General features: G+C 43.8%; 1 protein-coding gene across 3 annotated transcripts in view; it reads left to right on the top strand.

Moving 5' to 3' along the window:
• Nucleotides 1-15,000, top strand: part of LOC147031667 (caspase recruitment domain-containing protein 11-like) — a 224,114-nt gene that overhangs the window by 195,615 nt on the left and 13,499 nt on the right. For all 3 annotated transcript variants that reach the window (XM_085852049.1, XM_085852066.1, XM_085852057.1), the window contains one exon: nucleotides 3,725-3,831. In XM_085852049.1, the coding sequence (XP_085708175.1) occupies nucleotides 3,725-3,831 (107 nt within the window). The remainder of the gene's footprint in view (nucleotides 1-3,724; nucleotides 3,832-15,000) is intronic.

A 15,000-nucleotide genomic window follows, 5' to 3' on the forward strand; every position in this document is an offset into this window, starting at 1 on the left:
TTGAATTTAATTTTTGTACAACAGTCAAATTGGCTGTCAGTAATAGTCCAGTAGCGTAGTCTGATATTTCAGATCAATTGTTCAAATTTGCATAAAAGCACCAAAATTGGTACACATGGCTGACCAAGGCAAAATCTCAGGTGGCTCCATATCTAGAGTTGTTCAGAATACATTATTCTACATGTGTACCAATTTTGGTGCTTTTATTCAAATTTGAACAATTGGTTTGCTATGCTGCAGTACTATAATGTTTCCCTTTTCCCATGAGTCTTTTAACCTATAGTAGAGTAAATTTGTGGTTTGACCCCAAAAAAATTGATACAAAAGGTTTTTCAACGGTTTTGGGTAGGTTTTGACCTCCAAAATAACATACTAAAAATCTACTCAAATCCACCTACCGGAAAGGGCCTATTTTCAAGATGGCGTCCAAAATGGCCACCGTGGGCTTAAATTTCCATAGAATGTGCAATAGCTGGCCTACATTTGTGATTTTTGTGTCAATTTCTATGTTTTGGAGGTCAACAAATCCAATGAAACCATTTTCAAAGCTGATCAGTGATGGGAAAAACCTTAAATCCAAGATGGCCCCCAAAATGGCCGCCATGGGCATAAAATTGCTACTAAATTATCAATAAATACCGTGCATGTGTGATATATGTGTCGATTTCTATGTGTTGGCGGTCAACAAATCCACTGATATCATTTTCAAAGTTGATCAGTGATGGAAAAGCCTTAAATTCAAGATGGCGTCCAAAATTGCCCCCCAAAATGGCCATCATGGGCATAAATTTGCTACTAAATTGTCAATAAATGCTGTGCTTGTGTGATGTATATGTCGATTTCTATGTTTTGGAGGTCAACAAATCACCTGATATCATTTTCAGAGTTGACTAGTGATGGTAAGGCCTTAAATCCAAGATGGCATCCAAAATGCCCCCCCCCCCCAAATGGCCACCATGGGCGTGTACTTGTTTTAAAACAGGCAATAAATGGACTACATTTGTAGTGTTTGTGTTTATTCCTATGTTTTGGAGGTCATGCCCAATCCTTCAAATAGTGTCTACCTGAAAAGTTGTCCCGTGTGTAGTGATCAGAATTAATTGACCATCTTCTGCATAACATAAATAAAAATATGCTTTGGTAACTTAGAAAGTAATAAATTAATCGGCTCTCACAATGATCACCATTTCCTCTAGAACGATACTTTCAATTAAAATGCCTTCCAAGTTAAGAATTAAATCGAAAACATCAACGAAAGTTCGTTCATTGAAGTAGCATTTACCATAGATAAACTATGCTTCCTCTTCGTCCTCTGATACTGTCTTGTTGAAAGGATTTTCGCAGGTATCAAGTTGACAGGGTCCGCAGACGCTGTGGCATGGCAGACCATATCCCCTACAGCTACAGCGACTTGTTCTACAGCCAGTTGTGCAGTTGCATCGGATCATCTTCAACAACTTTTCTGGAGCAGCGTCCTTGTCTGACATGACTGGAACTAATTTATTGTCCTCCAGTTTCCAACCCCAGTCTGTTGCCTTCAAGTTTCCGTTCCTCCCCATCCAGACCATAATCTGATAGTATACTCTCAGAGAGTGAAACCTTGTTGAAGACGCTGTTGGTGGCAGACGTTCTGGGGTGACAAACGACTTAGCTGAAGCCAGTTTCTTCACAAAGACATTATATTGCAACTTGGCGAGAGAATCACAGGGATGTCCTCCAAATAATACTTTCATGGCATTGTTGCCGTTTTCCACGACCATGTCTCTTGTTTGGTTGGGGACAAGGAAGGTGTTTGCACAAGTCTTGATTGCTGAATCCCCTTTTGCCAGTTTCTGAAATGCTGACTTTTTTCCAATTCCAAATACTCGAGATGTCGAGTCACACCCAGTGAAGGCATGAAGGAAAAGAAGATGTGGGCATAGCTCTTCACCCAATGATACTTTCAGCTGGTTGATATTGTGCACCTTCCAGTTCCTGGATGAATTGTCAGAACGAAAATACAGTTCTCTGCTGTCGACGCTAGTGTAATGCAATAAAATAGCACCAACAGATCTGTATCTTCTCCAATCAGGGTAGCTGATTGTTGGTATGACGATGTCACTGCCGCTTTTACTATGTCTACATCGGCATCCCCTGGTGCATGAATTACGTTCAAGCCAATTTTCTTCATTTCCTCACTGATGAGGTTGATGAGCTGTTGCTTGTTGGAGCTCCTGGACAGGAACTCATCCTTTTTGCCAGAGAATTCTGTTCCAGGTGTGAAGCTGACTTCGGGATGAACAATATGGCCACAACGCTTGTGTGTATTGTCCTTAATAGATGGTTCATCATCATAACCATATGACTGTTGCTTTTCCATAGTGACGAATAGTGAAGTCAGCATACGACTTGGCTATCACATTGAAACTGTCCCCGGCTGTCCATGACAAACGATGCAGCAAGGAGCCACCATCAAGAACATAGTGCTCAGTTTGGGGGAACAGAGTCAGACACGGTATCATTTGACACTTTGGCAGAATGGTCTCTGATAGCTTGAACTAATTGAGGTTTGTCAGCCTTTCTGAAAATACCTATACCCTCAAACAGGGCAGGGGGAAATGGGCTCAGCTCATAGCCCATGACATCTTCCCTTGAGGAAATGTCTCCTGTTTTTGACACAACAAGAAATCTTTGAAAGAGTAGAGCAGGGTCAATTGCTCTGTCTGGACCAAGTTTGACTGAAGATACATCTCCAACTTTGAAAATGATTTCAATAGATTTGTTGACCTCCGAAACATAGAAATTGACACAAAAATCGCAAATATAGGCCAACTAGTGCCCATTCTATGGCAATTTAAGCCCACGGCGGCCATCTTGAAAATAGGCCCTTTCCAGTAGGTGGATTTGAGTAGATTTTTAGTATGTTATTTTGGAGGTCAAACCCTACACAAAACCGTTAAAAAACCTTTTGTATCAATTTTTTGGGGGTAAAGGCTATTTTTTGTTGTAAATTTACCGACTACTACATATTGATAAAAGGAATATCTTTACAATGAAAAAAGGTCTTGCTCGTTGCATAGAAACAGGGTGACCTGGTTGATAACACTGCAACTTTTGCCACGATTGTGTCATTCTCTCCCTCCCACCCAAAGTTGACACGTATTACAGTTTTGAGTTATTTTGTCTCAGGCTTATCAGCTCATCCCGTAGTTGAATTGCCAAATGTCACCCTCCCATTCTTTGGATGTCAAATTGTGTATAAGAGGGATTACTTCGGACTTCTGTTTCAGTGAAGTCCATTTGAATGTTTCAGTGAATCATTGAATGTTCTTCCTCCGTATATACGAAATTAAAGATTCTCCTTTGGTATGCTGATCGATCGATCGATTGTGGAAATTGAGCCCTTTTCCACCAAACTACCGAGTTCCTAACTGTCTCTGTAAGAAACATCAGTACAAATATTGTTCGTTGAGAGCTTCATGAAATGGGTTTCCATGGCGGAGCAGCCGCACATAAGCCTAAGATCACCATGCGCAATGCCAAGCGTCGGCTGGAGTTGTTTAAAGCTCACCACCATTGGAGTGTTTAATATCCATTTAAGACATATCCATTGACATTTAAGGTGTGAAATTCTGTGGTAGTTGTTCATCATCTTGTGCTCACACTCCTGAATCATTTGATATGGCACCTCTATAGACTGGCTGAAAGTGTTGTGTGTGTTTTGTGGTGGGTTTTTTTTTACCAGTGGAGGTTGGAGACCATTCTTCAGTAATGGGGAAGTATAAAAAGGAGTCTGTTTGCAGAGAGGAATCGTTCGTTGTTGCACGACTACTCAAAACAAAAGTGAACAAGGTGAGAGTTTAAAGTACCTATTTAAATCTCATTATCTTCGCCAAAGGAGAGGGTATTGCATTTGGGTCCGTTTGTTTGTCTATCTGTCTGTTTGTTTGTTTGTCCACACAGAACTTTCATGATTTTCTCCTATATCACTTGTCGGATTGAGATGAAAATTTCACCATAGATGTTATGTGACTTCTCATGTAGAATGTTTGAATCTTAATTATAACGTCATTGGTCACGTGGTGTGGCAGCCATGTTGGAAAAACGGGAAAAATTTGGACCACTGTATTTCTGAAACCACATGATAAAAAAATTGACTCTTGGCATACAGCAAGTACTCCATGGGAACTGTGTAATTTTTTATGACGTCATAGTTGCCTTCGATATGACTTCATAATTGCATATGTAGAACACCACATCTGATCAGTACTAAAATTTTTGAAGGTCATCTGGGGATAAAATGGTCCACAGAAAAAATTTAATGGCATAATTGGTCACGTGATTCGTCAGCCATGTTGTTAAAAAAACCTTCAAAAATTTTCTTCTCTGAAGTGGCTGAACAGATCGAGGCAAAACTTTGCATGTATGACCGCATATGCATGAGAAACAAAAGGTTCACCCATATGACATCATCGGTCAAATGGTTTGGCAGCCATATAGGATTTACCCAAAAACCCATAAAAATCTTCTTCACTGGAATGGCTGAACAAATTGAGTGGAAATTTCACAGACATGTTCCCCAAGCCTTGTATGTCCAAGTTTGTAAAGGAACAATTGATATCACATGGTTTGGCAGCCATATTAGATTGAAGAAAAATATTAAATAATGTTTTCTTTGGAAACACTTAACCAATCGATGTGAAACTTCACATTTATGATCTAGTAATAATGCAGAATGCATGTTTTAAATTTCTACGTGATCGGACGCATGGTCTGGCAGCCAGAATTATTTAATTTTTTGATATGGGTTCTTTTTGTTTTGATTTTTTTTTTTGGAATAAGACTCACTTGCCTGTGCTGGATGGTTTTGAGGGTAAAGCAGTAGCAGCTGAAATGCAAATCCTTTCCAGGTTCTTCCTGATGACTTCATCTTTGCTTTTTGCTTGTTTGGGTTCCTTCTGATTACTGCAATGCAGGATTGTACCTATTTGATCTTCCATTTGATTTGAATTGAATATATTTTAATCCCATTCTAAATTAAACTGAATAATGAATTACAATTTTTTTTAAAGCGTCATGGGTCAGGGTCAGGTGTCCGATCAAAGCGGGACGTCTTGGTACCCGGTCATCACTGCCAGCAGTTATAAAGTGGCAGTTCTAATTATGTCTCATAAATTACATAACACCAGTACACAAACACCGCAAAAATACACAAAACAAGTCCTGGCGTGGGGCTGCAATCTCTGATTGCTCTTTTTCTTGTTAAATTTGTTTCTAATCGAATCACATTTTTAAATGGGGGAGAGAGGGGTGTGGAATGCAGCATTGTCACAATTTCAACCACATTGCGCATGTTTCTGGCACTTTACATTTTTACTCCATATTTTGACTTGTGCAATTTAACTTATCATTTGACAAATCTTTGTGAAATAAGAAATATATTCTTTTCATGGCAGGGAATTTAAAGGAATCGGTGTAATCCCGAGTCTTTAATGGGGATTATTAACATACTCCATGTCAAATGAAGAACTAGTCTTGCTCATTGAGGCTTCACTGTCAGAAATATTTCGTCAATTTGACAAAAAAAACGTCATTGTAATGTGATGTTACCACATTTTTCAAACCATATAAAAGATGGGCACCTCACCTCCACCCCCCAAAAGAAGATGGTCAAGATGAATAAATATTGTTTGGTCAAAGCAACCATGAAAAATATTTTTTATTGGTTAAAATGCACCCGAAAAAGATATTTGGTCAACTTGACCAACTATTTTGTCACGAGCAATTTGATGATGCAATTCAACCCCAAACTATCATTGTCCTCTGAAGTAAAAAAAACAAACAAAAAAAAAACATATTTGTTCAATTTTCAAATCAACATTTATTTACATTTAAATTGACTTTGTACCACAAGAGCAGCATTTCAAAAATACGTAAAGACTTTTCAATCACCCTGTAAGTTTGCTCGTCTCCTAATTCCCTCTTTGTGTCTTTTGATTTGCTTGGTTTGTTCAGAACTGCTCGTCTCGTCAACGTTTTTTTTGGGCCATATTCATTACAAATAAACCTTTTTAAAGGTAAGAAAACATGTTTGAGCCATCTGCCTCCTGTGTGTGTGCCCAAAAATTCCACCAAAAAGGTTTGACAGGGCCTGCCCCAAAACCAAGGGAGTAGTTTGAAAGGCGGATTGTGTTTGCCTTTGGGCTCCCTCCTGTGCATAGCACAGGTCTTCTTCTTGCATATGGCAGCTTGGCTGGCAGGTAACTATCATTGTGTTGGGGCATGGCTGTGCCGCTAATGCTGACAGCATGGGAGCATCGCCAGTGTGCGTGTGTGGGTGTGTGTGTGTGTGTGTGTGTGTGTGTGTGGGTGTGTGTGTGTGTGTGTGTGTGTGTGTGTGTGTGTGTGTGGGTGTGTGTGTGTGTGTGTGTGTGTGTATATGTACTCGTAGTTCATGAACTGGTCACCCAAAAAAGGTGGAGTTGTTACATGTTTTTCAAAACATCCATTTTCCACTTTGACTACAGACTAGAAAAACCACAGATATCTTAGTATGAGAAGAAAGGTAATTTTGTCTAGTTTAATGTCAGAAAAAAAACAAATAAAAAAATATGCAATAGTTTTTGTGTAACAGGCAAATAAGTGATACAAGTCAGGGGTGGAGTAAACAGGCGGAGGCGGCGGATGTGGTGAGTCAAATTTGGAATAAACTGAATTTATTTCAATCAATAAGCTTTAATCTAATCTCTTTTGTTATTTTTTAGGTGAGTAACACTTGGGACTTGCTGTTGCACGATGCAAAATTGATTATTCAACTCGTTATTATTCAGCAAACCCTTACCAATATGTACAAACTCCTAAAAGAGATCTCGTAAATATCTTTACATAGTTATGTATCTAGCAGATTCTCAGGATTAATTTGGCACTTGAATTGTCCAAAGCGGCCAAAGGATAACTGATCCACATCCAATTTACTCAGAAAGGGTGAATTTGAGATAAACGCGAAAATGTGTTTTCCTTGTAATGCATTATCCATTAAAGTTCGTAACTAAAAATACCATATTCGCCGTTAATTAGTGGTTTCTGATAATTTTTTTCACATAAGTGCATGTAGCTTGGTGATGTCTATCAACACAGAGAAAACTGAAAAATTGAATATTTTGACCCTTTAACGCAAATGATGACCAGTTCATGAACTATGACCATATATATATATATATATATATATATATATATATATATATATATATATATATATATATATATATATATGTATATATATATATATATGTATATATATATATATATGTATATATATATATATATATGTATATATATATATATGTATATATATATATATATATATATATATATATATGTATATATGTATATATATATATATATATATGTATATATATGTATATATATATATATATATATATATATATATATATGTATATATATATATATATATGTATATATATATGTATATATATATATATATATATATGTATATATATATGTATATATATATATATATATATATGTATATATATATATATATATATATATATATATATATTGTTGTATTTTTTCCGCTCAGTGCGTCGCCACGAGCACGACCACCAGATGGTGCAGTGGAGTCACCTCGGCTCGATCGCCCGGAATTTCAGATCACCGGCCCGGAAAACTCCGGGGTCGACGGGTCCTGGTTATCTTGGACCGAAATCCGGCAATGGGTAGACCACGTGGGGTAGGGTTAATTGCAAACTTCAATTTACCTAATTACCCACGTGGTCCAGCCACGAGGAATTTCACCCTCGATGAAACGCGTACGGAAACATGCCGGCTTAAGCGAGCCCGTTCCATTTGCGATGCCGAGCATTTTCACTCGCCAAGTTCCGTCGGCCCGATTATCTCGTTGCCGTGGCCCAATGGCCAGTTAATCCATCACACGCACGACACACCCAATCAATGGCAGAAATGGACATGACGAGCTGAGTACATTTATCAATTGGGGGTTTTTATTATACAATCGGTGGGGATTGTTAGGGAGGCACATAAGAACAGAACTGTACCGAATATCAGAAATGCAATTATATTTACAGCACAGGCACTTATAAAATTTCACTACTTAGAGACTGGCGCCACAAACACACATGCACACCCAGACAGAAGTGGACCTCAATGGTCTTTAATGGGACCTGCAGCCCGGAGGATAGTCGGGCTGCAGACCAGTGGTAGGCAGGCGACCTGGCCGCGAGAGCGTGGCTGGACATCCACTTCTTTTCGGGAGGCTCTGTGTACCCTTGCCGAACCGGCACGGCTGAGCCCAAGCACGAGGGACCGCTTGTGTGCTGCTGTGGACCACTGAGCCAGGCGGAGAACCGTGACGAGAGCTGGGGAACCAGGATCACTCGAACAAAAGAGACCACAGGAGCCAGGATCACTCGAACCAAAGAGACCTCCAGGAGCCGTCGCGGACTCCGCCTCTTATCGGCCCCCTCCCGTGCCGACCCCACCTCTCTTTCTCACTCGCCTTCCCATTGGACAGGTGCGTGGTAGGCGGGGCGCTCCCACCTGCTGCACGCCGATTGGTCAAGGGCTGCTGCATGGCCCCTCCCCGAGCTCCGCCTTCTCCACACCAGACGACCTTCTGCGCATGCATCCTCGTCATTCCTCTCATTCGCCAAAACGGGCGGCAAACCCTGCGATTGGCCAGGTGGAGGAAGCGAATGAAGGCGATGCGGTGTGGTCGGCGGTGATGTCGGTGGTGCAAAAGCAAACTAAAAGAAAACCTGACTATTCAAATAACTTCACAGCACAGGACATTCAATTACCCATTAGACTAGGGAAAGGACTATCTATAAAACACATACTTACCGAGATAACTAATATATAGGAACGTGAATGATTGTGTGCTCATGGCTTCCAGATTCGCAACACTACCCCCTCCCCTTTTTACAGACTCGTTCCGAGTCGTCAAATTTTCGTGTGACCAGCATGTGTAAGTTTTCCCCCAGTACAATTTATCTTCGGATCCCTGAGTGCGACATATTGTGTATCCGTGTCCCAAAAATAAACAACCTAATGCACTGCGTAACTAACGAAACAAACTCACACAGACTCATTCGGACAACTTAACTACATTGCCGGCGCTAAACACACATGCAGGTGGGGTCCACGTATTTACAACTTATACCTTAACCTTATAATTTTACACTAAACCATGGCCCATGACTGATGGACTCTGTGGGGGACAACGCATAGCAATGTCAACAGTTATTCAGGTGGTTGAGTGCTCAGCAGCTTGAAGGCAAGACGTCTTCGGGGCCGTGTTCAAAACGGCCCCCTTCTGGCTATCTTCTTCCTTCTTTTTGTTTGTCTCTTCAGCTGCTGAAAGCAACTCACCCTCTCCCGGCGGTTATGTGCCATCCCACAGGCCATTTATGAAGCAGGGAGCCAGGCGCCCAAATGCAGTCCCTGGCTCATAAAATGAATGCAGATGAGTAATGAACACAAGTACAGGGAGGTAGCTGGCTGCCCAATGCAGTCCCTGGCTCCTCCCTGCGATGAGCTGGATGGATGATGCAGAAACAAACACAAGTGGAACTGGATGGATGCAAAACACAAAACGGTGCACGGGCTGCACCAATGCAGTCCCTGTGTGTGGCTGCCTGCAGGGCAGTCCTTGCAAAACACGCTGATCCTGGCGCACATGGAGATGGATGGACACAGGGGCAAATGCAAGACACAAGGGTAGCATGCATGGGGTTCTGGCAAAGACCGGAACAGGCCGCTGTAGCACAAACAGGCCGGCATGTGAAGCTGGCAGGCCTCTCTCGTTCTGGGAGGGAGTGCGGTGGTGCTGGCCGCTCTGAAGGCAGGCTCAGACCTAGTCCACAGTCTTCCCCCACCCTATCGCCTTTGCCTGTCTCTGTCCATTCCCACTCCCTTAATTTGCACAACAAAACCAAATTTAGCCCCATCTTATTTTTTTTTCCTTTATAATTCTGTCTCCCCAATCCCCTTTATTGTCTCTGTCTGGCTAACCGATCATGTCACCTAGCCTACTCCCAACCCCTACGTTCCCTTCCTGGAGGGGAATAAGGGAGAGGCTCGTGTCCTGTCTCGAGGCCCAATAAAGCCTCAGAATGGCCTCCTCAGATTTCAGCGATCTTTTTACCACGGTGAGTCCAGCGGCGCACCGAGAGCGAAGGGTTGGATGGTGCGAAGGGGTACATTTCCCTATCTACCCTAACATTTATTAACCTTACACTACCCTGGGGCTTTCCAAAAACGCCTCACTTAAACTATTGGTTCTACCAACCAAGATTCCCGTCGCCTGTGTTGGTGTCCTCACAAATTTGGCCCTTGCCCTCAAATTTTCATCTGTGCCCTCGCACGGTTTTGTGGCTGGGCAGCGTGGCTCACTTGGCAGGAAGGTCCCCTCTGCCGATTCTCCAACCATGGCACCCCCCCGGGCCCTCAGGCTGCCTTCGAGCCTACCAGCTCCCTAATATCTGGGGAGTGCCCTCCCTGGCTACTCCCCCTTGACGCTCACGTAGCAGGTTGGCACCACGGGCCCCTTTTCCCCGGGTGCACGTACCCACGACACTGCCCACGCGGCCATTGGCGCTACTGGTCCCGTTTCATGCGGGCCCACCCGTGCCCACTACGCTATCCCGGCCCCTCTTGGCCCCTTGGCCTACCGCGGCCGACTCGTCCGGTGCCTGGGGTCCCCACGAAGCGATACTCACCATTCACAGCCATGCTCCGAGCCTGTCAACAGGACTCCTGCACCCCGTCAAACGGATTTCTGGCCTACACTCGCAGCAACAGCAAAACGACCTCCATTTCGTAAATTTGGCTTACCCACTAACTGACTTTACTCTGACCCCGGGGTCCCTTGGGTGGGAATCGCTCCTCCCCCCCATCACTCATCGCACCATGCATTCCACATTCGCCCCATTCACAAAGGCCTGCTGGCCCTCACTCATTTTCCATTTCTCAACTCACACCAACACTCCACACTGCCTTCCTACTAACTAAATCCCCTAACTATCTCGTGCTCCCTCGTCATCCCTTACCGAATGCACGTTCCATTTAATGTACGTAGCTATGCTACGTCCCCACTACACATTCCTTGTCTGTCCTTGTCTCCAGAAATCCATTTTCTAAGTCTATTCTACAATCCCTCTAACTAACCCATTCCACGGACTCCATGAGGAACAACTCATGTCCCCATGAAGCCGTTCTAACTAAACTAACCCTTCCTGCTAACTAGTGCTCCTATGTCCGAAACAAGTGGGTTTCCTACTCCCTGTCTGGGAATCCTGTGTACCCGAAATGGCGAGGCTTGCTTTTCTCTTCTTTTTTTTTTTCTTTGCACACCAGCGTGGCAATTCACAACCCGCGCTCTTTTCCCGGAGCACGCGTAACATATCGGGGAAACTGCTTAGTGCGCTTTGCGAACAGAACGTGCGGCGCAGGCCACATGGAGCTCTACACACACGCTCGCCTGGGAAACCCATCCGATCCGAATTCAGCAATTTTCAGCCTAACTTCTGTCCGTCCACGGGGTCGGCTTGTGTCCCCCGCGGGCGTTTCCGGACCGGATTTCACTTGCGTAGGCGCGCACGTGGTGGCCTCGTGCGAAGCATGACACGGACCTCGCGCGCGCTGCTGTGCGAATCCGGTGCGGTTACCAAAATAGCGACAGCCCTTCAGGCTCGCCGCACCCTTTTTCCGTCTGGACCCGTCTGTCCATTTCCACGCATGCCATCTTACTCACGTACGCCATTTCACTCATGCAATGCGCACGTTTCCCCACGTGGCACCGCCATTTTGTGCTCCGTCGTCGGCATCTCGCCACGTGCAGCCGCCATTATACCTCTTATGCCCGTCCTCATTGCCTTTTGCAGGCCTACCCCCATGCACTGCATCTCACCCCGCAGTGTTTGCATATTCTCATCCATTTCGCGCACATTTTCCTTCCTCTCGCTTCGCATTTGTTGCACATTCGTATTCATTTCATTTTTCATTTCGTTTCCCCATCGCTTGCATCATCAGTACCAACCGTTCGATGCCCGATGGCTCCAGCAGGACCGATCCACCGCGATCGGTCGCGATTTCGCTGTGGACCGAGGGGGAAATCTGACGGAGGGCGCTCTTGCACCGCCCCTCCCACTGCGCCCATTACGGATTCTGAGGTTCGGTTGTGGGGCATGGTCGACCTGCATGGTGGTGTCCTGGGCCTCTGGTTCCATTAACTCTCCACTATTATTATCGCTACCCACCTAGCTCAGCTCGCCTTGGCTGGACATGTTGCGTGCCGGAAATTAAATTTAAACTGCTCGCAATTTCGGGAACCGGGGGGGGGTTGCTCCGTGCACCTCTGATCCGCGTCCGTGAAGTTCGCTATGGAGGCGGAGGGGGGCCGGATCCCACTTCTGACACCAGTGTTGTATTTTTTCCGCCGGTGCGTCGCCACGAGCACGACCACCAGATGGAGCAGTGGAGTCGCCTCGGCTCGATCGCCCCAAATTTCAGATCGCCGGCCCGGAAAACTCCGGGGTAGATGGGTCCTGGTTATTTTGGACCGAAATCCGCCATTTGGGTAGACCACGTGGGGTAGGGTTAATTGACAACTTCAATTTACCTAATTACCCACGTGGTCCAGCTACCGGGGAATTTCACCCTCGACGAAACTCGTAAGGAAACGAGCCGCTTAAGCGAGCCCGTTCCGTGTGCAATGCTGAGCGGTTTCACTCGCCAAATTCCGTCGGCCCGATTATCTCGTTACGTGGCCCAACGGCCAGCTAATGCGTCATGCACGACACACCCAGTCAATGGCAGAAATGGACACGACGAGCTGAGTACATTAATCAATTGGGCGTTTTTATTATACAATCAGTGGGGATTGTTAGGGAGGCACATGAGAGCAGAACTGTACCAAATATCAGAAATGCAATTATATTTACAGCACAGGCACTTATACAATTTCACTACTTAAGCCACGGTCACAACGAACACACGGCGCATTTGTGCCACGACACGACAGAAAATTTGGGCAAATCGGGGGTCGTTGCAAGACAGTCCTACGATATTTTGAGCATCGTAGCATCGACTTTACCGTCGTGAGGCAAAATTGGACCATGATGACCCGTGTGCTCAAAAAAAGGCGGGCGTCGGAGCTCACGAAAGATTGTTGCTGAGGAAGAATGGGGGGCGGGCTTCAGAGCTCGTGAAAGAAATGTGTGTGAACGTGTCTGTCGGAAAGAAAAAAGCTTCCCATAAGAGAGGGGATCTATCCTTTACCCTTCTCAACGCATCACATTTAAGATCCCATTAGACATGGGGATGGGGCTAATCTGTAAATGCATTTAGTGAAATAACTGTCTGAGGACCTGGATGTGTGGATGCATTCATCAGACCGGATTCTGAAATCTGTAGCAATATATATATATATATATATATATATATATATATATATATATATATATATATATATATATGTACATACTGGCGAGGTATACTTACACATTGTGTTCGCATACGAACCGTGTTTTCCCATTGTCTCGGGTCAATGACCTGCATTTGATTTTTCATTTATTTATATTTTTATTTACAGATGCTTTTCTGTTACATTTACAGGTTCTGTGATTTTTTCCCTGGTGTATCGACGTCAATGTCCGTCGGCACACAAAATTACCGTACCTCCCCATTGTCTCGGGTCACTCACCTGCATTTTTTTCATTTATTTATTTTCATTTAGGCCTTAGTTATTTTATAACTTGGTTTATGCAGTTCTTCAGTTAAAATGTAGGGTCGGTAGGTCAAAATATAAATATAAATATAATTTCAATTTTTAGAAATTATATATTTTGATGATTTTTTTCGGATGTTCCATGGAAAAGACAAGGGTAGGTGGGGGGTGTGGGTGGATAAATATAAATCCTGGACCAGGAGGATCTAAGAAAACATTGAAGATGGAAAACCATTCAAATGCAGGATGCCATTGTTCACTGTATCATCTGATGTGAAAAACAATAAAGAAGGGTTAAAACTTTTTTTTACAATATAGTCTGGCATGTTTTTCTTATAGGAACCTGTTGGATCATCAAACAAATGGAAACAATGCTGAGAAAATTACTGTCCAAGTCGTAGATGTGTGCGTGCACACCAGTGCATAGTGCTGTATATGATTAAAAAAAGGTGTCTACTCGGAATCAACACACTCAAAACGGTCAATCAGAGCCATAACCAGCTTAGTTTTCAGTGGGCATCTGATCATACCGTCCCCCCATCCCCATGAGCACATCAAAGGCTAATTTCTGGTCCGTTGAAGGCTGAATATCAGCATCTCGCAGGGAAACTTTGACGTACTTGGCACCGAAATCTTTCAATACGAACAGCGGTGTACAACTTTCGATGGAAACAAAATCGGCATGATCAAGAGTAGCGTGCGAATCATCCCTGCTGCTGCACTGAATTGATGCAGTAGTTCGACCAGAATATTCATCGTCAAGATGTTGCGGGATTAAATCACCAATACAGTCACTCAAATTTATACCGCTGACATACTTCTTAAGAACTCATGGCTCGCAGACTTCCTCTCCTGTCGCAGTCACCGTGTGGCCTGAAATGGAGTTCTTTCATCCCCTCTTCCTGTCCAGGCTGGAGTTCCTCAAGATAGCGTTCTGGGCCCTGTTCTTTTTTCTGGTTTTCATCAATGATCTCTCCGACTCTCTGGAAAATCCTTTATATCTGTTTGCTGATGAATCCACCCTCTGCCGTACCATCTGTCATCCCTTAGACCGGCATGCAGCAGCTTATTCACTCACGGCAGATCTGGGTAAAATCACAAACCGGCCTAACACTTGGAACATGTCTTTCAATCCGGACAAATCTCACACTCTCACTATGTCTCTTCGAAAGGACCGTTTAGAAAATCCCCCCATCCACTTTCTCAACAATCCTCTGGAAGAAGTCCATTCTTTCAAGCTTCTGGGTCTCTAC

The sequence above is a fragment of the Eptatretus burgeri genome, chromosome 2, assembly GCF_056783735.1.
Source record: "Eptatretus burgeri isolate ZD-2024b chromosome 2, Ebu_testis_v1, whole genome shotgun sequence".
NCBI lineage: Eukaryota > Metazoa > Chordata > Myxini > Myxiniformes > Myxinidae > Eptatretus > Eptatretus burgeri.